At 36.7% G+C, this 23,560-nt stretch overlaps 2 protein-coding genes across 3 annotated transcripts; one reads left to right on the top strand and one right to left on the bottom strand.

Moving 5' to 3' along the window:
• Positions 1–3,844: 3,844 nt before the first annotated feature.
• LOC131006526 (uncharacterized) lies at positions 3,845–13,199 on the top strand. Of its 2 annotated transcripts, XM_057933679.1 has the most exons (21): positions 3,845–4,001; positions 4,103–4,215; positions 4,322–4,397; positions 4,496–4,638; positions 5,060–5,146; positions 6,335–6,418; positions 7,010–7,217; positions 7,434–7,519; positions 7,775–8,006; positions 8,140–8,263; positions 9,002–9,138; positions 9,484–9,592; positions 9,852–9,894; positions 10,143–10,308; positions 10,548–10,618; positions 10,750–10,843; positions 11,189–11,398; positions 11,475–11,678; positions 11,791–12,138; positions 12,217–12,295; positions 12,451–13,199. In XM_057933679.1, the coding sequence occupies exons 1-21, from the start codon at positions 3,984–3,986 to the stop codon at positions 12,453–12,455; spliced, it is 2,637 nt and encodes an 878-aa protein (XP_057789662.1). In that variant the 5' UTR covers positions 3,845–3,983; the 3' UTR covers positions 12,456–13,199. The 2 variants fall into 2 exon arrangements, with proteins under 2 accessions (XP_057789662.1, XP_057789661.1); XM_057933678.1 differs by lacking the exon at positions 12,451–13,199 and having other exon boundaries at positions 12,217–12,439.
• On the bottom strand, positions 12,412–19,005 carry LOC131006528 (calcium uniporter protein 5, mitochondrial-like). The gene is made up of 2 exons (XM_057933680.1): positions 18,521–19,005; positions 12,412–13,033 (listed from the first exon to the last, which is right to left on the bottom strand). The coding sequence occupies exons 1-2, from the start codon at positions 18,863–18,865 to the stop codon at positions 12,530–12,532; spliced, it is 849 nt and encodes a 282-aa protein (XP_057789663.1). The 5' UTR covers positions 18,866–19,005; the 3' UTR covers positions 12,412–12,529.
• Between the last annotated feature and the right edge of the window lie 4,555 nt (positions 19,006–23,560).

Genomic DNA, 23,560 nt, shown 5'->3' with positions numbered 1-23,560 from the left:
TATAGTTTCAATATACTACAAATCAGTTTCAATACATTACAATTTTTTTTTTGACATTTCGTACATTGTAGGCATTTTTTTTTATTAAAAGACAAACATAACAATAATACTCCCTCCGTCCACGAAAGAACTTCCTATCTTCCCTTTTTGGGATGTTCACAAAAGAACTTCCTACCTATTTTTGTACTATCCCCTATCACTTATAATAACTCTTACTTTCACTTTTTCACAACTCCCAATATTAATTATAATACTTTTTCACCACTCCCAATACACTCAACAACTTTTTCTCCACTTTTAATACACTCAATAATATTTTTCTTAAAACGCGTGTCACTCCCTCCTAGGAAGTTCTTTCGTGGACGGAGGGAGTATTAACGAACAATATTTTCATAGATTATATAGTTTTAAATAACACAGTTATTGTTGGGAACCCCATGGAGTATCTTGTTTTGTTTTGATGATACCAAAATCCTTAGGTTTAATATGTAATAGACTAGAACAGTTTTGAACTCAAGTGTTAGAGTTCGTTTCTAGTTTAGTTTGCGGTTTTGAAGACTGAAGACTGAAGACTGAAGAACGAAGGACTGAAGATTGAAGACTGAAGTTACCAACTGAAGTATCAGTTGAAGAATCAGTTCGGAACTGATTACTTAATGCGTGCCACGTGGACTCAGCGGACTGATACTAAAGACAAGTATCAGTTAAACATTCTTCCTCACACTGAACTTCCAACGTTCAAAAGGAAGCCACGTACTCCAAAAGAACTTGTTCTTTGAAGTTTAGTTGGTAAGTTTTCAAACCTCCTTTCGAGAGATAGAATCGAGTGTTTGAGTGGTAAAGGAGTTCAGGAAGATACTCTGACTCCGTGAGATCCTAGTGCAAGGTCGTGCTAGGAGTGAGAAATCCAACGCGAGTGAAGTGTTGGTACTGAAGAGTGGAATCTTCAGTGGAACGGTTGTGTGCACCCGGTAAGCACACAGTTCGGTTTGCAGTGCACCAGTTAAGCACTTGTGGAGTGGATTATTGGTCTGATCAACCGACCGTGGATGTAGGAAGTGTTTTCCGAACCACGTAAAAGTCTCTGTGTTATTTACAGTTTTCAGTTTTACATTCTTACTTGTGTATTTACTTTTGATAAACTGAATTCTGATTAACTGCAAAGAGAAACCTAAGACTAACAACGTGCTCAACCGAGGCTATTACGAAACAAAGTTATTTCCGCTGCGTAAGATATCAGTCTGACTGATCTATCATCTGATAGTTAGGAAGATTTATATCATCTCTGTTTTAGCAAACTCGACTGAAGCCTTAACGTGCATCAGTTAAGTTTCAGTAACTTAACTGATAACTCTTTGATATCAACCAGAACTGCATCAACGAAGATAAGAATTTCAGCTGTTTCTTATCATCTACAGAGCCCAAGGATATTGAAGAAGCTCTGAAGTCTACCGAATGGGTCATCGCAATGCAAGAAGAACTCAATGAATTCAATCGGAATTCAGTTCGGGAACTGGCGGATCGACCAGATGATGCAAAGGTGATTGGTTTGAAATGGATTTTCAAAAATAAGAAAGACGAAGAGGGTCGCGTTGTGAGAAACAAAGCAAGGCTAGTTGCAAAAGGATACAGTCAAGAAGAAGGAATCGACTACGATGAAACTTTTGCACCGGTGGCCAGATTGGAAGCAGTCAGGTTCTTTTTAGCCTTTGCAGCTCACAAAGGATTCAAGGTACATCAAATGGACGTAAAGTGCGCATTTCTCAATGGAGTGCTTACAGATGAAGTCTACATTGAACAACCTCCAGGGTTTGAGGTTGCAGGTCCAGAAAAGGTGTACAAGCTGAAGAAAGCGCTCTATGGACTGAAGCAAGCTCCAAGAGCATGGTATGATACTCTCTCTGAGTATCTTATTGAACAAGGTTTCAAGAAAGGATCAGTGGATAGAACGCTGTTCACTCTCAAAGAAGGAGAAGATCTCCTACTTGTTCAGATTTATGTCGATGATATAATTTTTGGATCCAAATTCGAACGCATGTGCAAGAAGTTTGCTGACATCATGACCAATAAGTTCCAGATGTCCATGATGGGAGAAATGAATTTCTTTCTAGGATTGTAAGTCAAGCAGGCCAGCGAAGGAATACTGATCAATCAGTCCAAGTACACCAAGGAACTGATCGCCAAGTTCGGTATTCAGCACATGAAATCAGTCAAGATCCCAATGAATACAAACTAGAAAGTTGATCCAGAATTAGAAAGAAAATCTGTATCTTCAACCAAATACAAAGAAATCATTGGATCGTTGCTGTATTTGACTGCGAGCAGACCAGATATTGCGTTTGCAGTCAGGGTTTGTGCGAGATAACAGTCAGATCCAAAGGAAGCTCACATGGATGCAGCAAAGCGAATCTTGTGATATCTTAAAGGCACACCTAATTTAGGATTGTGGTACCCAGCTGACGACGACTTCAAGCTCACCGGATATTCAGACTCATATTTTGTGGGATGCAAAATTGATCGCAAATCTTGGCGGACGCCATTGCCATAAAAGGAAAGTGACATAATCTTGGCGGACGCCAAATATAGTAATTTTTACATAATCTTGGCGGACAGAGGGAGTATTACAAATAACACTGTTAATGCATGCAAATGATACTTTTGAATGTAACCAAGAAGGGCCTGAGTTTTTTTTTTTTTTTTTTTTTTTATAAAAATTGATAATTAAAAAATTTAAAACTGAATCGGGCCAAACCGACTGGACCGGACTAGTACAGAACAAGCGGCACAAGCAATAGAAATGCGCTGAAAATTGTTATGGTGCTAGGCCTTGAACCAGTGACCCGCATGATCTTGTCAAACACCAACCAACTGAGTTAGCTACTGAATTGGTATAACCTCCATTTGTTTTGTATATATTGTCTGGCGGACGCGGAGGGCACCATGAGCTTCAATTGAGGTGGAGTGCATACAAGTGCATCTCTAAAGCTTTAATATCACCATTAAATTCATTACATCCAAGTTGCTATCCAAGTTTTAATGTTGAAAAATAATGTTGATTTTGTCCTATGCAATGTCGACATATAGTGCATCTCTAAAGCTTTAATATCACCATTAAATTCATTACATCCAAGTTGCTATCCAAGTTTTAATGTTGAAAAATAATGTTGATTTTGTCCTATGCAATGTTTCCAATCATTATGATATTTCGATTAATATCTAAATTTGCGCGTATTATTGAATGATGTTATCTTTATATTTTAATATGGTAGTAATAATCTTAGAATGTGTATTACTCCCTCATTCCCCTAAATAACTTCCTATTTTTCTTTGTTGGGTTGTCACCCAAATAACTTATTGCTCATTTTGAGACTTTATCCCACCATTTCACCACTCTCAATACTGATTATATAATACATTTTCATCATTTTCAATATTAATTATAACATTTTTTCACCATTTTCAATACACTCAACAATTTTGTATTAAAATCTGTATCCCTCTCTCCGTCCGTCCACAATATCATTTCAGTTTTTGTCATTTTGATCCGTCCACAATATCATTTTCACTTTCATTTATAGTAGTAGGGTTTACAAACTCTACTCACAATAATAGTGAGATTTAAACTCCACTCACACCAATATCTATTATTATCAACTATTATTCATAATTTTTTTAAATTCGTGCTGTTCACAATGTAAAAACGATATGGTGAACGGAGTGAATATCATTTTTATGTTTTGATCTAGTAATAATAAGAATATGAATGATAATATTGGAAGATGTAGATTCCGTGCGAGACTAGCGCTTGATGAAAAGGGCGGGAATCTATTTAATTCGTCGAGACATAAGTGCGGGAATAAGCAAACCCTCGACCTAAAAAATGAAAAAGAAAAATCAGTAAAAAGGAAACAAACACACAATCCCACCTTAAATCTCTGTATCTTGGCCGACTGTTGTTTCATCCAACGAGGCGAGGATCAATAATGGAGTCCACTCTCAAAGTTCGTCGCTTCTTCCTTTATTTTCTGGAACTGACGGAAATTTCCATTGTTTTTATTTCCCTTCGTTTGTGCCTAAGGGTTTATCGATTATTTGGCTGCAGAAATACTTCGGGTTCTCCACATTCCGACCTTACCAGAAAGAAATTGTGGAGAGTATTCTGCAAGGTAAAGATTGCTTAGTGGTTATGGCGACCGGCAGTGGCAAGTCATTGTGGTAATTTTCTAATTTTCCCTCCATTTCTCAGACATTGTAAGTTTGTAACCTTAGCTCACCTTATTAATCAGACTGACCAATCTGTGAATAATTTGTGATAATAAAGCTATCAGGTGCCTCCTTTAATATTGAAAAAGACTGCTGTAGTGATAAGTCCGCTTATATCCTTAATGCAGGATCAGGTACGTGTTTTAGCCTATTCTTCCTGCTTTCTTCAGTTTCAGGTCATTTGTGGAATTGGGTTAGATGTAGCATTTAGTTATAGCATGTATGTGATTAGGTCATGGCCTTGAAGCAACGGGATATACGAGCGGAGTATCTTTCTAGTGCTCAGAATGATCTGAATGCCTATGCTAATGCTGAGAGAGGTCGATATGATATTCTGTACATGACACCAGAGAAGGCCTGTACGCTTCCGAGCAGGTGCGTATTGTATATGACTTGCTGATGAAATTTGGTTAAGCGGCAAAAAATGTGTATCGTATGTGACACCAGTTTGTTTGTTGATGCATATGTATCTTTTAACACTTCATGTTTCGATTTTTCGGATATTCATACTGCAAATGAATTTCATTGCATGAAATACTGTGTGACCAAGATATGGAACTCATCCCTGTTAAGTAACCTCTGTTTACTTAGCTTGTGGTACATATTCTTTTGTCATGGATAGAGCTGCATGCATAAGTTTTCCATGACTGTTCCTGCTCTATCTGTTTCCATTCCTAACACCTATTTCTTAGAGCTGAATGATGATTTCTTTTCGTTCTTTAAGCTACTTGATAAGTTACTTTCTCTTTGACTTCTTGTATTGCCTTTCTTGTGATTTATGATGATGGTACTGCAGTTTCTGGTCAAGATTACTAGATTATGGAATTTGCTTATTAGCTGTTGACGAAGCACATTGCATATCAGAGTGGGGACATAACTTCAGGTCAGTCGATTTTATAATGGTTGTGTTTTTTATTTTTATTTTATTGTCATATAATACAAACATATTGATTGTAATATGTGTGAAAGAAAACTGACTGTTGATGAGACAATGAGCGGTTGACTGGCTCATTGGGCAAGCCTTTTTGATATTTCTATTCCTTCATTTGCCTTGTGATAACAATTAGTTGAGTTCACAAATGGTATGTGCTTTTCAGCTCACTTCACAATAATGTCACTTGTCATCTCTACTAGGTTCTGAAGTCTCTGCTCCTTTCTGATCTTATCATGCTTAACTAATGTGTCTCTCGTGCTCGTGAGAAAGCAAGATTCACATTAAAGTAGACACTTGAGAAAAGGTTTACTTGCCCCAAGCTCCCAGCCTCTCTCATGCTCCAAGAGCTCTTTGTCTATCTATGGATTTATTTCCCCTGAAAATTTTCAATTTTCCAAAATAAAAGATGCTTTCATTTAAGACGTACCTAAGTCCTAACAATGTCTTCTGGTAAGCATTTTTGCATTTTTATAAAATACTACTCGTAAAAGGCCTGTACCCATTTTTATTAATTATATTTTTGGTTCAATTTGGCTTGCTTTCTCTGAAACACATTTTTATATTCTTTAAGTATATATTTATTCTTATCAGATTTTCTAAAAGCAACCTTAACTTTGAGGCATTCACTGAAATTTCACTTCTTTTGAAGCCTATATCCCTTCTCTTATAATGCATCTTTATGCCACTAAAAGAACATATTTTCTCCAATTGAAGTTTCAAGTCAGCCAATCAAGTCAAATTGTGATACATTGCAGCTCAGTCATCTAACACATTTTTGTTTCTGCACATTCCCCTATGAAGCGTATTTTAGGATATTCATATTATGAACTTTCTTTGGGTCCTTAAATTCAAGGTTGGAATATATAATTCAATTAACCTTGTTTTTTCTCACCAACCAACAGATTACTGAGCTTGTCGGAGCAGATTTTATAAAGATAACTTTGATTTTTTGGAACCTTTTATTTAGATTTTTTTTTTTCATTTTATATGAGAAAGAAATGAGTATGCTTTTGGTAAAATATATCCTGCAGCATGCACTGTCACCTGTTTATGTTGTACTATAGTAGCAAACTTTTCTGTTCTGTCATGTTAAGTCACAATTATGTTCTTATCATTTAAGCTTTGTCTGCTACGTAGGATGGAATACAAACAATTAGACAAACTGCGTGATGTTCTTTCAAATGTTCCATTTGTTGGATTAACAGCAACAGCTACTGAAAAGTAAGTATAGATCTATTTTCTGTAACATTACGTGTTCTCCAATTTAAGTCCCTTCGATCAAGAAATTTATTTTTGCATATTGTGTTTGTAGAATCTACCTTGGTGATGTACATTTTCAATCACTATAATGTTGCATCCAGTGATAACATGCCTCTGCCCTGGAAACTACACCATTTGTTTAACAAATTGTTTTAAACAAGATTCCCTGTAATTTAAAATCTGGAAATTTGATCAGGCATTTCTAGGTTCCAAATTCCATACACAAAAAATCACAGTATTTTGCACTATTAACACTAGGGTTCCCTTGACGTACATAATTTTGTCATTTACTTTTAGTTATTTTGTCCTCGAATTGCAGGACAAACTTGTCAGCATATCTGCTGTCTTGGTTTATGATTTATCAAAGCAAATAGCCAACTAGGTTACAGATTACAATTTTCACCTGGGATTGTGTGAATGCTTTTTTTCCATTGTGCAGATGTGTATTATATATTTCAGTGATCAATGATTTGTCATATTTTTTTCATTGCAATTTTATATTTATTCAATATGGTTCCACTGGTAGCTACCAATAAAAGTTTTTACTTCCAGGGTTCGTGATGATGTCGTAAAGTCATTGAAGTTGCAATCTCCCCATATAACCATTGGCTCATTCGACCGTCAGAATCTCTTCTATAGTTGCAAATCTTTTGTCAAGGGCAGTGCTTTTTTGAACGAACTTGTGGCAGAAATCTCTACCTGTGTTAATAAAACAGAATCAACTATAATATACTGTATTACTGTCAAAGATGTGGAAGAGGTATTCATTTTTCTCTAGCATTATATATTAATATCTTGTTTGGCATGCATAAGTTTGTGGGGAATTCATACTACACCTTAATATGCCCAGATCAGATTCACATCTAAAACATATATAGGCTTTCAAAAGTTTATTTTTTCTGAAGAAGAAATATTTGAGTCCCTAATATATTGCCCTGGAATGCCTGATGCTGATTATTTGTTATGGCTTCTTCAGATCTTTGTGACCCTTAAGGAAGCAAGAGTTCAGTCTGGAATGTACCATGGACAGATGTCTAATAAAGCACGTGAGGACTCCCACAGGTCTATATTTTATAAACCTTCTGCCATAACTGTAGTTCTTTTCGTACTAGTCTCAGGAGTCAGAACACATGTGTCTGCAAATGTGATCGATATAGATCTTTTTATCTATTATCCTGAAGGTTTTGAGTATGTAGTGTGTATATTCCACACTCACTGTTTATAATATTCTTTTTGGTCTGTAAAATTTACTGTCTTTATTAATCTTGTCAATCAAATATTCTGAAATGGCAATTGATATATCATGACTTCTTACAGATCCTTCATCAGAGATGAGTTTTATGTTATGGTTGCAACTATAGCTTTCGGGATGGGCATTGACAAGCCTGATATAAGACATGTGATACACTATGGCTGCCCAAAGAGTTTGGAATCATATTATCAGGAAAGTGGGCGTTGTGGTAGAGATGGGGTTCCTTCGTACTGCCGGCTATATTACACAAGAAGTGATTTTGGGAAGGGTGAATTTTATTGTTCTGAAGCACGCACAGTATGTATATTTGTCTTCAAATTTTTAACAGTTTCACATATATCTGTACTTCCCTACCTCATTTTTGTTTCTTCGAATATCATTTTGTTACACTGGTTCTGCTGAAGATTTTGATACTGTGGTGTTTAACCAGGCAGACCAAAGAAAAGCAATAATGGATTCATTTGCGGCAGCACAACGTTATTGCATGGTGACAACCTGCAGAAGAAATTTTCTCTTAGGATACTTTGGAGAGAAATACTCATCGTCTAGCTGTGGTATGAAATTATGTTACTGTTTCTTATCTAAATATTGTTGGACCTGCATTCTTTCCTGTTATCTAACTACTATATTTGCAAGTAGTAGCTGGAAGTTCAATTCTAAGAGAACCAACCATTCCGGGTTTTTTCGTATTTGCACTTTTATATGGTCTGGATCTACTTTATCAATTCATTTTATTTTTCTTTCATCTACTACTACTAGCATTAAGTGAGTGGGAAAATGGTAATCCATTATGAAGCTAGACTCAGTGCTTCTTCTAATTTAGTGAAATAATGTATTTCTACAAAATCTGTCTGTTTAACCTCTAAATAAGTTTATGATGTATCATGTGAGAAAATAATGTCGCAAACAGGGATTAGTTAATGATCTATTGATTAGAAAAGTTTAACGCATCATGAGATGATCACATACTATGCTGATAATCAAAGAAAAGGTTCCTCATTATTTGATTCCTTCTGCAAGAGCAGAAGTCCACAATTAGCTAATATTTCTAAAGTTGCACTAGTATGTGCCTCAAATCTTTGAAATCTATTTTAGGTAATTTACCTAATTTTATATTGAAAGTATTGTTTATCATATTAATAAATCTGTATGTGGGAAAAAAACCTTGAAGCACTATGTTTTAAGCTTAATATCTTAATGATTACAGCTGATCGCATGGTTTATGGTCTTAATGCATAATACTTTGGAGTCATTTCATGGTTTACTAAAACTATTAGATATGATTTATGCAGGGAGTTGCGACAATTGCACCAGCTCTAAAAAAGAGATTGATATGTCTAGAGAGGCATTTCTTCTTATGGCTTGCATTCAATCATGCGGGGGACACTGGGGTCTCAATTTGCCTGTTGATGTTCTTCGCGGATCTAGAGTAAGCTTTTTTGCTGAGAAAACATATATTGATAAGCTAACATTGCAAACTTCCTGACTTATAGGAAGTTAGGCATGAGCTTCAATATCTCTTTCGTTGGTTTTCTGTTTGTCTCAGACAAATAACTTTTGTTTGGGGGTATGCAAAAGTGTTGAGTGAATTAGTTGTAATTCATTATTCATTTAGAATCCTCATTGCACTTCTGTCTCCTGTTTTTACAAAGTGGATTTCATTGATTTTCTGCTTTGGTTCAAGACATCAAAAAAATATATTCATCTAGTTTATTTGGTAGATATGTAGTATTCTATATTCTTTTTATAATTATACCTTCATCTGTGTTTGCAGTCCAAGAAAATTCTTGATGCTCAGTTTGATAAGATTCCGTTCCATGGCTTAGGAAAAGATATTTCAGCTAATTGGTGGAAGGCACTATCTTCTCAATTAATTTCACAAGGTATGTAATAGAAACCTTGCCTCAAAAATGATGTGTGGTAAGTTACACTCTCTTTGCTATCCAATTTTGAGCAAGAGAAACTACTCAGACCAGATAACAGAAAACTAGTCTTTTTTTTTTTTTTTTTTTTTCTTTCGTATTTGTTCTTTTATCCCATGGATAGTATTATTTCAGTGAATACAATGTTGAATGCTCTACCCGAAGACTATATTTTGTTCTTTGTACTTGAAATTCACCGTCAATTCGACATTGGCTGCAGATTATTTGGTGGAAACCTTCAAAGATATATACAAAACTGTAAGGTATGCATTTTTACTAGACTGTCATGATAAAGGCTGGTCTTATAATTATAAATTTGCCAGATGTATCATTATAACCACTCGATCAAGTAGTCAGTTGATTAAAGAAAAACCCCAGACCATGCTAAAACTTGTCTTTTCTAGAAAAGCTCAAATCTTTACTCTCTTATCCATCTTCATAAGGGTGTTGATATATGCAGCATACATAGTGAAATTTCATTGCACTGAACAAGTCTTCTTTGATGTACCAGAGTTGGACCGAAAGGAATTCAGTTTTTGAATTCCTGCAACCCTGATTATCAACCTCCATTATATATAACATTGACTCCGGAATTGGCTGGTGATGATGCAGTCAGAGTTGCAACTGGTAATGGGATTGTTGACAATTTGGGTCAGGATTCTGATGGATTATCCCAGGTATGGCTACTCGCTAAAGTGCTAGTGTTCTAGATAGAAGCACATAAATATTTGAAAGAGCAATTACTGTTTATTAGATATCAGAATTCACATAAAAAGTACATATTCATGACATCCAGTCTACTTCAATTACACTTAGTTAGATTTGGATATTTCTCTTGTTTTTGACCTTTGCATGAAATTGGACTAAACGAACATGGCTTAACCACTATGTTTGTACTTGTTACCTACGTGTTTAGGTTGAAGATAAGCTCTATAAAATGCTTCTGGAAGAGAGAATGAAACTTGCAAAAGCACATGGAACTGCTCCGTAAGTTCTTACCTTTCCCCTTCTTTTCCCCTTATGATCATCGAGCACTAATTGTGCTCTATGTTCGAGAAAATCCAACTCAAGATGATTAAAATTTTGCTTCTTCTGTATATTTTTCTGACACCTTTCAGGTATGCATTATGTGGTGATCAAACATTAAGAAGGATTACATTGATGAGGCCTTCAACAAGAGCAAGGCTAGCAAATATTGATGGTGTGAACCAGGTATACTTGTTTTGCAAATTAAGACAGTAAATGATGTTTAGTACCTCTCATTATGATTTACTTTTCAGATATAGTGAGAATTTAATTTGTCTTTACGTGAATAAGTCATGGAAAGTTCATTTAGTAAGTGAAAATTTCATTTTCAGATGACTGGGATTTTTGTTTAAATGACGTCATGTTTTATTCTCAACTTAAAAAATACCCCTATTGTGTTGTTTATACTATTAAAAGACAGCCTGTGACCTTCACCATATATACTAATTTGTGCTTTTACTTCAAATTCTCAAGATTTACGACTCCTGGACAATCGGGGTGTCTAATGTGCGTATTCTGATTTTTCTGTAGCACTTTTTAAATACATATGGAGATCGTTTGCTGCAAATCATTAGGCAGCTATCACAAGAACTGAGTCTTCATTTGGATGGGGAGCCAAGGGCAGAATCTCCAATGCCAAGTAAGGCTGCAACGATTCACAGGAAAAAAAGCTTGACACCAGCAAAGTTCGACGCCTGGAAAATGTGGCAAGAAGATGGCCTTACACCCCAAAAAATTGCTGTATGTCTCTTTAAAGGGCATACTAGTTGCATTCATTGAACAATTTTCTTTATACTTACATCCTAGTTTTTTTCAGAATCATCCAAGTAGAGCAGCTCCAATAAAAGAAGACACAGTCTTGGTGTATATTATTGAAGCCGGAAGAGAGGGATGTCCCATTGACTGGGCCAGATTATGTCTAGAGGTTGGACTGACGCAGGAGATATTCAACAACATTCAGGAAGCTGTGTCAAAAGTTGGGACAAATTTAAAACCTATAAAAAATGAATTACCTGAAGAAGTACGTAAGAGAAAATACTATCCTGATGCAATCATGTTAGATTGTGCACTAAAATGACAAATATGATCTATGTTCGTCTTCTGTAAGTATGACCAAGTTCTGCAACCATTAGGTAACCTACAATCAGATAAAGGTCTGCTTGGTGATGCAAGAGATGGGAATATCAGCTGAAGTAATTGCATCTAACCATCAACAAAGCTGCAAAGTAGATAACTCCAAGAAAGAGATGTCAGAACTCTCCGGAAGATCCAGCCTTCCATCCCAGACTGACAGTGTCGAAAATCAGACAAAAGTTGATAGTGCGGTGAATAATAATTCAGCCGGAAAATTTGAGGATGCAGATAATTTAACTTGCTCTAGGAAACGCCAGAAACTTGAGGAACCAGAAGCAGTGCAGTCTGTTGCTATGGAAGCTACTGAGGATTCTTTACTTGACTGGCTCAAGAACTTCAAAGATGGGGTAAGTGTTTGAACTTCCAAAAAGGCAATCACAGTTGGCTTAATTCGGAATCAAATCATTGATGTAATTTATATGCAGGTACTGCTGTCGGATATTCTGGAGCATTTCCATGGATCGAGAGAAGAGTCAGTGATCGACCTCCTAAATGGCCTTGAGGGTGAGTTTTTGATATTCAGGAAGAACAATCTTTATCATCTGATGTAATGAATCAGTTCAGTTCCTATTGTAAGTATGACCTTAGTAGATGGAGTTTTCTGTTTGTATAGCCAAATGTGAATTAATCTAAGATGGTGTTATTGGATATCCTTGAAGAATGATACAGTTGAATCAGAAACTGCATATGAAAATTACTTTTGTGGCCCTACAACAAAAAAGAAGGAAAGTATAGGTGTTAGTTTTGGTTAGAATGGCCAGGCAGAAGATCATCTGGATCAACGTCGATGCCAATCCGCCTCTTGACGGATGCACATGTATACTGAGGCGTCCTGCAGTGCTTCTGCAGCTGGACAAACCTCACAATGTCGAAGTTGTGGGTCTTGATGAGCTTCCTCTGCCTGGAGAGGAAGAGCCTCATGAGCAGGTCCTGGTAGCTGGGGTCTCTGGAAGTGAACATGAAGTAGGCGTAGCCTATGACGATACCTGCTGAGGTGGTGAAGAAGGCGATGGGCTCCATGACGTCCCACGAGAACTCCCAGAAGGTGAGGCGGAAGAAGAGGCCAACCTGCACCACAGCCAGCCCCAAGCCTGTCCACAGTATGCGCCGCACCTGCTTGTGTGCAGCCATGTCGATCTCTTCTTTCTTTTCTTGCAGCTTCTGGAGCTCCGCCTTCCACGCTTCCGCCTCCTCCTCCGCTACCATGGCTAGAGGCACTGCCTTCCTCACCAGATCAACCACCTACACAACAATCAATGTCAATGTCTTTGATCAAATTATAGATAGTTTTAGCTCTACTTATCATCATTCAAAACTACTCAAGTAGAGCTCCACTTCTCAACCGCGTCATGTACAACTGTGAACCGTTGATTCTACAAAAAAAAGTTATTTTCAAATCTTATAAATTTACATTTTTCTACCAAATACATAATTCGGTATACAATGCATAATATAAGTAAAACATTGGGAAAAATTAACATAAAAGTAATCGTTTTCCAATTATATAAATAAATATTTCATTTTCGTTACACTTCATTTAGAACTGTGAACCACCTAGTTTTCTTTAGGGGCCCGATTTTCATTTCAACAATGTAAAACAGTGAAGCAACGGTTCTGGCCCATTTTGAATCAGTTCTGGGCCCACGAACACCTCTAATTTGAAATTTGGAAGGGTGATTGATTGATATTGTATGTTTAAACGTAGCATTTATAAAATAAATTTTCTTTTTTGGACTTGGGAGAAGAGGGCGGGTGTTTGAAACCTAAGACGTGTTCGTTCGCACAGTTTGAATATTCTATTGGGGACAATTAATATAATTAAAGCAAATTTCTAATTTGTCATATAAAGTTCGTAAATTAAGGAGAAATCAATATCATAAGTGTTAGAGTATTTTTATACTCTATGTTTTATTGTCATTGTGCAGACTAGCATGAGTGTCTTCTGGAGTTCTTTATGTCGTTTCTACATGAGTTGCTTCTGCAGTCTCAACTTTCTGAAGACATATGAGCAGTCTATACTTACGGGATTTTGGAGATATTTTTGTAGATTTACATGAGCCTTCTTACGGATATATATCTACTGCTGCTGCGTTTGTAAGGGAGTTCTTATTCCTAGGGTTTCCTTTTTATGGGTCGCCGCCAAGAGCCCAAACTTTCAAGAGCCCAAACTTCTTCTAAGGTTTGGCTATATATTGGTGATGAGAGTATTTTCGTGCTAGGGCAGAGAGCATACAATACATGTTAGTGTGTTCTAGTTTGTGGCTTATTTCTTTTGTAAGCGTGGATCGTGGGTTTGTTCTATTGTGTTTTCCATTGCTCCAGCCTGTTGGAGTAAGTTTATTTGTTGGGTTTAAGCGTTGAATGTGTAGCATTCAAGCTTAGGGAGTGAGTTGTTAATTTGCTCTCAATTATTCATCTTGGTGGAGGTTTGGGAAGATATAGAGGCTAGGGAGAACGATTCTTCACGTGTAAGTCCTTTGTATATCTTATCATCACTAGTGGATAATTTACCCTGGGCGTGGCCCCCCCAAACGTATGTGTTTTATCACCGAACTAGGTTACCAACTTTGGTGTTCTTATGTTCTTCATATTTGTACACGAGTTTCTGTTTGAGTCTCTCTGTGAGTTATAACTTCTGCGTGTTGCTGCTTCGGTCTCTCTACGAGTTTTAACTTTCTGGGTTGCAAGATATATGTGTTTGGATAGGCGAAACTTTCAATTGGTATCAGAGCGGGTCACCCAAATTATCGGTGTTGATCCTGTGCTTCCGCCGCCTATCCTATCGCTGCGTTCGATGGCTACCCACAGAGTAGGACGGTGTGTTTCCAAACATGTCTCTGTCGATGTTACAACTGCTGGAGATACAGGTACTGAATTTGATGTTGTTGCTTACTCTGCCAAGATCAAAGATGTTCAAAATTCTGTTACTGTCAATGTTACGACTGATGAGGATACTGACAGTGATAATGAGGAATTTGATGAGAACTACTTGGTTGACAATTATGAGATGTTGTATAATAAATGTGTGGTGATGCTTGAGTTGAACAAATCCCTCTCCACACAACTCAGTGATGTTTCCAGAGAACGTGATGAGTACAAAGATATGTATGAAAAACAAAAGAAGGAACTTGTGGTTCTTCAACAGGCTATGAATTTAAAGATTGGCGAACTGGAACATCATCAGAAACTTGTCAGAATGATGAACACGGGTACTGACAAGTTTGAAGAAATTCTAGAGAGTAGTTAGAATTCTAACAACAAAGCTGGAATAGGTTTCGAAGAAAAAAGAAGGATTCCCAAGGGCGATAATATCAGGCCAGATGTCAATCCATCAAAGAAGGAAAATCGAATTGTGCCTCAGAATTTTCACAAACCTGGTACGTACAGAAATCTTCCCTCAAGAAGGAACAATTCTCAATCTTTTGTTCCTATTTGTCATTATTGTGATCGTCGTGGACACATCAAACCTCGATGCAGATTTTATCTTGATGATAGGAGGAAGATGGTGGATGCAAGAACTTATCAGGCAAGTAAAGTTCATATTACTGAAAAACGCGGCAAGGAAGGCATTGGTTATTCTAGAGGGAAGATCGATCAACATCAGTTGCATAGATCATCTGCAAGTACATGGCATCCAATCTGCCACTACTGTGATAAACCAGGTCATATTAGACCAAATTGCAGATCATATCTTGAGGATAACCAGAAGAAGAAAAGAAGAAAAATTCGAAAGAAATGGGTGCAGAAATTAGTATGAGTTCCTTCATCAGTTTCTGTGAATGTTAAAACTGAAGGCTCTGCAGATGTTAAAACAAAGAGTGATTCTAAAGATGACATGGGTTATCCGAGCAAATTAGTTGTTGATGCTCCTACTTCTACGAATGAAACTGCTACAGAAGTCGCTCTTTTCGTTGGTCCAACAGCAGTTCCAGTAGCTGTTACAGAAGTTGCTCCTGTCGTTGTTCATAAGTCACTTGATCCTGCTATGAAGGCTCTACTCCGAAGTATGTTCTTTAAAATGTTCTTTCATAAGAACACATCTATCTATTGTTGAGGGAGAGTTGTCCTTGATGTATGACGAAAAAGGGGAGTATATGGATTATTGTTTTGAGGGGGAGTTTTATTGATAACTCTATTTCGTTTCTGCTTGTGTATTCATGTGTTGAGCAGAATTTTGTTTTGTCTACGCCAATGACAAAGGGGGAGATTGTTAGAGTATTTTTATGCTCTATATTTTATTGTCATTGTGTAGACTAGCATGAGTGTCTTCTGGAGTTCTTTATGTCGTTTCTACATGAGTTGCTTCTGCAGTCTCAACTTTCTGAAGACATATGAGCCGTCTATACTTGCGGGATTTTGGAGATATTTTTGTAGATTTACATGAGCCTTCTTATGGATATATATCTACTGCTGCTGCGTTTGCAAGGGAGTTCTTATTCCTAGGGTTTCCTTTTTATGGGTCGCCGCCTAGAGCCTGTAGCCCGCCAAGAGCCCAAACTTCTTCTAGGGTTTGGCTATATATTGGTGATGAAGAGATTTTGAATTTGCTGTTGTTTTATCTGATATTCTACTTCATATTGAGAGTATTTTCGTGCTAGGGCAGAGATCATACAATACATGTGAATGTGTTCTAGTTTGTGGCTTATTTCTTTTGTAAGCGTGGATCGTGGGTTTGTTCTATTGTGTTTTCGATTGCTCTAGCCTGTTGGAGTAAGTTTATTTGTTGGGTTTAAGCGTTGAATGTGCAACATTCAAGCTTAGGGAGTGAGTTTTTAATTTGCTCTCAATTATTCATCTTTGTGGAGGTTTGGGAAGATATAGAGGCTAAGGAGAACGATTCTTCGCGTGTAAGTCCTTTGTATATCGTATCATCACTAGTAGATAATTTACCCTAGGCGTGACCCCCCAGACGTAGGTGTTTTATCACTGAACTGAGTTACCAATTTTGGTGTTCTTGTGTTCTTCATATTTGTACACGAGTTTCTGTTTGAGTCTCTCTGTGAGTTATAACTTCTGTGTGTTGCTGCTTCGGCTTCGGTCTCTCTGCGACGTTTTAACTTTCTGGGTTTGCAAGATATATGTGTTTGGATAGGCGAAACTTTCAATAAGCTGTGCAAAATTTAAAATTAAGATATTGAATTGACCGATGATCATCAGCCCCTTAATTAACCATCACCAATCTTTAAATTTTAAATTTCTTTAACTTTTATCATTTTTCAAACAGAGCACATTTATGCTTCTAGAGCTACTCAGTTATCTACGACACCCGACACATTATCCAAAGAGTGTCCTAAAATTCCTCCATAATCCCTTCCCGAACCAAACATGAATCGTACGAAATCGTCTCCAAAGATCTCATCAAAAGGTGGTGAGATGGAAGCTCCATTTTCATTAAATTATTATATTTTAAATAAAACATGTAATATACGTCTTTAATGAGATATTATAAAATGACTTTTTATTTTATACTCCCTCTGTCCCCAAAAAGTTTGCCCCAATTTTTTTTGGGTAGTCCTCAAAAATTTGCTCAAATATCCTTACTTTCTACTTTTGTACTTGACTTCACCATCTACTTTACAATCACAATTCTTTAAATACTACTCCCTCCGTCCCAGCCAAGATGATACATTTTGTTTTCGGCACGGGATTTAAGGAGTTGCAGATTAGTGTTTTAAGTGTGTAGTATAAAAGTGATAAAGTAAGAGAGAGAATGTAATAAAGTGATAAAGTAGGAGAGAGAAGGTGATAAGGGGGTGATTAATTAGTTGTAATTATGCAATTAAAATCCCTTATTTTTTTTCATATTTAGAAATGTAGCATCTTCGTTGGGACGACCCAAAAATGAATATGTAGCATATTCGTTAGGACGGAAAGAGTATTTTTATACATGGTTTCACCATCAAATAACTTTTTACCATTTTTTATTAAAACCTGTGTCGTTCATCTTAGAGCAAACTTTTAAGATACGGAGAGAGTATATGATACGTAAAAAAAAAAAATACAATGAACAAATTATGATCATTTTAATCTTTAACAAACTAAATAATTTACATTTTAAGTAATAAGATTTTCCTTGAAATTAAAAACCTTATTTTAAACATTTTTATTTTTTCTTTTATTTTTTTAATATATAATAGTGTCTTATATATTACTCCATTCGTCCACAACAACAAAAAAAATCGTAGAAGGAAATATCACGGGTTTTAATAAAAATGGTTAGTGTATTCTGAGTCAAGAAAGGATCTCACTTAAAAAATAGTGTTAATAATAATAATTAATTGTATTGTAAGTGGAGAAAATGATCCATTATGCGATAGAAAGTTTTCAAAAATGAAAAAAAAAAAAAAAACTAATTTTTGTGGTATTTCAAAATGGCAAAAAGAACTATTTTTTGTAGACGGAGAGAATATAATTTATTTTAATAAACGTTAATCAATATATAATCTAATTTAATATATTTAATTTTTTAAAATTGAATTATACTCCATATTTTTTAGTTTTATTATGTTAACTATAACTATTGTCATCTATACGTACGGAGCACTACCCTAGTTAATCTTTAGAAAAGAAAAAAAGAAAAGACAGTTCTATCATCTCTATTACATTCTTTGAACATATTAATGGCATGTAATTAAGTATCCAAAGGAAAAGAAGATGAGAAAAACACACACAAAAGGAATAAATGATTTTCTTTTTTTTTTTTTATAAAAAGAAGAAGAAGAAGAATACCTTATCAGGATGGAGGTAAACTTTATCGCGGAAGAGCAGGACGACGCCGGCGTCGTCGAGCACCCGAGCGAAGGCGGCGGCGTCGTCGGTGGTGCTGGCGACGCCCATGGTGCGGCAGACTTTGAGGAGCTCGTCGTAGGGTATAACTTCCCTGTCTTCTTTCCCCAGCTTCTCCTTGAGCGCCTCTACATTCGCCAGCCGCATCAGCCGCTTCGCCTCCGCATGGCTCATCGCTTTCGCATCTCCGCCACCGCCACCACTGATCAACCTGTACGCAGGTCCACGGAGAGCAGTGGCGGGCCGCGCCACCCGTCGCAGAAGATCGATCGCCGGAGTTCGCCACATGTTAGTGAAAATCAGAAAAAAAAAGAAGGTTGATGGATGAGTGATGTGTGTGGGTAGATTATGTCGGAGAAAAACGATAATGGCGGAGATGATGAGATGAGAGACAATGTGTGGAAGAGAGAGAGAGGGTTTTCAGATGGTAACTGTCGCCTTAAGACCGTTTCCAGCATGTTATTTGGTGTTGGTTACTTAGGAAGCATACGATACAACTATTAATTTGCACTTTATATTTATTTTTTCTATTTTTCTTTTGAGGAATATTTGTAATATGTAACCTTCATTAATATAATTAATCTCTATTCAGAATTCAATACTTGCATCGAATTATTAATTAATGATCCATATTTTTCGTCATTTAAAGAGAGTAAATGTTGCAGGTGGCATACTACGTAGTATATCAAAGCCTTCTAAATGGATGACCTACCCTACTATTGTATTGTTTTGTGTAGCGTTAGTACTATTTGGGCATGATTAGTAATTTAAAATAAAACTGAGAGCCATTTAATTTATTGTTTTTGTACAAAATATCAATGTGGCCATTGCTTTTTCTAATGTATCTGGATGCACGGTATATGTGTTCTAATTAACACTAATTATAATTATCAACTCTAATTGAAGATTTCAAATTTTAATCAAGAATTGATGAACCTTGATTAAAATGGATAGACCGTACATTTAAGTGAAGAGGCAATCCCCATGATAGCTCCTCCTCATGGTCGGTGTAAATATATTAGACGAATGGATTTATACAAATTGAGCTACTTAGTTTGTCAGGTGTTCGAAACCACGAGTGGAGGAGGTTGGGGTTTCAAATCCCACCTTAAGCGCCTGCAATTTTAGGTCCTTCCCAACCACGCGTTCAAATGTATCACTTGCATATATTAAAATTATTATTTGTATATGGGAAAAAGGTGCAGATTGGCTCCTGAAATAGTAGCCCCTATAGCGTATAACCCCTCTTACTCACTGTGTGTGCAACTAAACCCCTGAACTCCGAGAAAAGGGTGCAAATTTCCCCCTCTGATCTCACGCCGATAAGTGTCCGTTAACGTTTGGGTTTAATTGCACCCTCTACTTCAGGGATGGATCTGCACCTTAATTTTATTTTTTTAATTTCAGCAACCCACCTCCGGCATCAACTTAACCGCCCCCGTACGTACTCATCGATTCTGACTTGCACATTGTCAGCTCGCACGCGCCCAATCTCTTGGTTGTCGACTGCCCACCACTTACATGCAGGATGCAGCAACGCCACCAGCTTCTTCACTGCCCCACACAACAGCATCTCCTCCAAACCTTTTAGGCTTATCTTATGATATTAATTGTGTATATATTTATCTATATAATATATATTTAAATTTTATTTATTTATTTATTTTTGAATAATTATTAAAACTCTAGATAATAATTATGATTTTATTTTTGGTTAATTTAATATTTGTAAATTTATTTTAAAAGAGAAAAAAGAATGAATTCGGGTCAGGACTCGAAACCCTGTGAATCTAATGGATCTGGACATGAATCTCATTTTTTTGGACCTAATGGATTTGGACCGGATCCTGACCTAAGTAAAAAAATACGGATATTGATTTGGACCAAGCAGGATTCGATCCAGGTCCACATCTGGAGTTGGTGATGCTGATGCATGTCGGCGGTAAGCAGTCGACGATCAAGAGATTGAGCGCGTGCGAGTTGACAAAGTATAAGTTGGAGCCGATGAGTACAGGGAGCGGTTAAATTGATGCCGGAGGTAGGTTGCTAAAATTATATAAAAAAAAAATTAAAGTGCAGATCCACCCCTGAAGTAGAGGGTGCAATTAAACCTAAACGTTAACGGATACTTAACGGCGTTAGGTCAGAGGGGGGAATTTGCACCCTTTTCTCAAAGTTCAGGGGTTTAGTTACACACACAGCGAGTAAGAGGGGTTATACGCTATAGGGGCTACTACTTCAGGGGCCAATCTGCACCTTTTCCCTTTGTATATAAACATGTCATTTATAATAGGGTTAAGTATCAGATTAGCCCCTAAGGTGGAGGCCCCTATGGCATTGGGCCCCTTATGGCAAGGGGTGTGTCAAATAAGCCCCTATGGTAATTAAAATCGAACAAAATCACCCTTAGCCCTAACGGTGAGTTAACAGCCGTTAACTATTTAAAAAAAAAAAATCTTTGTCTACCATGTGTTCGACGAAATGACTGAGACTCGTCAACTCGCCGCAGCTCAGCCTCCTTAATCCGGAGCCGCCGCTACCGCCACCACCGCTTCCGTCGTAGCCCCCGCTTCCTCCACCACCACTTCCGCCACCAACGACGGCGTCGTCACCACGGCGCGGAGGATGTCGAGCTTCACGTTGATAGATCATTAAAGAGACATGGTGAAGTGGTGCAGGTTTATGATGACCGAGTGGCTCAAGGGATATTAACCGTGCAGAATCCTAGAGTTTTTAGTCAAAATGAATTGAGGGACGTGTTAGGAGTAGAAAATCATCAACTGAAGTTCGGCAGCATATGATTCAGATGCTTATTATGCTTGATTCCCAGAAGAGCATTCAAGTTGGGTCGTTTGTTGCGTGTTTGTGCTCAAGGGAAGAATGTCCCAGCAGCAACGCGGACACTTATTTCACTAGTAAAGAATGTCAAGTTGAGCAGGGACTTCACTTGATTCTTTCCACACTTTGATCCATTTCTAGTGTAACATTATTCTAACTTGCTCCTATATTCCTCATACTGACTTCCACCACTTTAATGCTATTCCAATCACTCGACATCCTCCGCGCCGTGGTGACAACGCCGTCGTTGGTGGCGGAAGTGGTGGTGGAGGAAGCGGGGGCTACGACGGCAACGGTGGTGGCGGTAGCGGCGGCTCCGGATTAAGGAGGCTGAGCTGCGGTGAGTTGACGAGTCTCAGTCATTTCGTCGAACACATGGTAGACATAGATTTTTTTTAAATAGTTAACGGCTGTTAACTCACCGTTAGGGCTAAGGGTGATTTTGTTCGATTTTAATTACCATAGGGGCTTATTTGACATACCCCTTGCCATAAGGGGCCCAATGCCATAGGGTCCTCCGCCTTAGGGGCTAATCTGATACTTAACCCTTTATAATATATCATTTATTATTAAGATAATTAGTGTATAAATACATGAACTTTACTCACATTTTGGTATTTAACATAAACTTTAAATTATAGTTTTAAATATATGAACTTTACTCACTTTTGGCATTTAACATGAATTTTAAAATATGGTTATAAATATATGAACTTTAAACTTATTCAATTTTTGACTCGTTTTTCATTTTTTCCAAATTAAAGTTGACTCAGAATGCCTGAATCTTGACGTGAACAATTCGACGCTAAGATATGACGACGTCGTTTTTGGTTAGAGAAAAATAACCGAGAACTAAAATATGAAAGTGAACGATAAAAAATTATCTACAAATTTCACAAATTCAGAAAGCCAATTTCGTCTTAAGATTTGAGGATTTCAGAAAGCCAATTTGGTCATTCAGAAGCAAAATTTTGAAATTCGAAATATAAAAAACGGGTGAAAAATTGAATGGTGAAGATTAATTTTTATAGCGAGAAATTGTTCACGTCAAAATTCAAGCATTTCAAGTCAGCTTTAATTTGAGATAAAATGAAAAACGAGTCAAAAATTAAATAAGTTTAAAGTTTATGTATTTATAACTATGTTTTAAAGTTCATGTTAAATACCAAAAGTGAGTAAAGTTCATGTATTTATAACTAGGATTTAAACTTCATGTTAAAAATAAAAAAGTAAGTAAAATTCATATATTTATACACCAATTTATCTTATTATTATATATACAAAGTATCATTTGATTCTATAAAAAAATATCTTATGAAGTACTCCCTTCGTCCAACGAATCTTGACACGTTTTTTTTTTGGCCGTCCTACGAATCTTGACGCATTTCCAAATAAGGTAATAATTATTATCTTCTCTCTCCTACTTTATCACTTTTATTACATTCTCTCTCATACTTTATAACTTTTATACTTTATTAACTACACACTTTAAACACTAATCTGCAACTTCTTAATTCTCGTGCCGAAATCAAACGTGTCATGATTCGTGGGACGGAGGGAGTATGTCACACCCCAATTCTTGAAATGATAACTATGACCGGGGTACGTCTCGTCATTTAAAATGAACAAGGAAAAACCTTGTGAAATCCGAATAAAAGGGATAACAATCGGGCTTAGCCCCTTTGGATGAAGAAAGACAGGTATTCAAGTGATACAATCAATCAACAAACATAATAACTTCAGGATCACAAGTTTAGTGTCATGCTTCAGATAACCAACATTTATAGGATGAAATACTTGTGAAATAATAGTCTCGGCTCAACAAAATATATTGTTTAGAGTCACAACATAATAGGTCTCAAGTTAAGGAAAACAAAAGACAGATACTGGCTAATTCTACAGCGAAAGTAAAAATACGGAGTTGAACCCTAGCCTCAGCTCGCCCCGTCAGCACCAGCCGCTAACCTGAAAAACATTTGAAAGTATTTTTGGGCTAAGTACTAATGTACTTAGTGGGCTGCAACTTTTGAAACATTTCATAATCTGAAGAACAGTTTATCCAATCATACTTGACATGACTTAGAAGGATTTAAAGTGGAAGAACTTCTAAGCATGTTAAAACATTTCATTTTATATATATATATA

The sequence above is a fragment of the Salvia miltiorrhiza genome, chromosome 1 (genome assembly GCF_028751815.1).
Source record: "Salvia miltiorrhiza cultivar Shanhuang (shh) chromosome 1, IMPLAD_Smil_shh, whole genome shotgun sequence".
In the NCBI taxonomy this organism is placed as follows: Eukaryota; Viridiplantae; Streptophyta; class Magnoliopsida; order Lamiales; family Lamiaceae; genus Salvia; species Salvia miltiorrhiza.
The sequence above is the reverse complement of the archived record's forward strand: the minus strand, read 5'-3'. Positions and strand labels throughout refer to the sequence as shown.

Excerpts from the sequence above, each read along its gene's own strand:
- LOC131006526 (XM_057933678.1), top strand. Across the intron at positions 9,139-9,483 it reads ATGTTCTTCGCGGATCTAGA|TCCAAGAAAATTCTTGATGC; the intron begins GTAAGCTTTTTT and ends CTGTGTTTGCAG. Across the intron at positions 12,139-12,216 it reads TCAAGAACTTCAAAGATGGG|GTACTGCTGTCGGATATTCT; the intron begins GTAAGTGTTTGA and ends ATTTATATGCAG.
- LOC131006528 (XM_057933680.1), bottom strand. The coding sequence starts at position 18,865 with ATGTGGCGAACTCCGGCGATCGATCTTCTGCGACGGGTGGCGCGGCCC. Across the intron at positions 13,034-18,520 it reads TTTACCTCCATCCTGATAAG|GTGGTTGATCTGGTGAGGAA; the intron begins GTATTCTTCTTC and ends ATTGTTGTGTAG.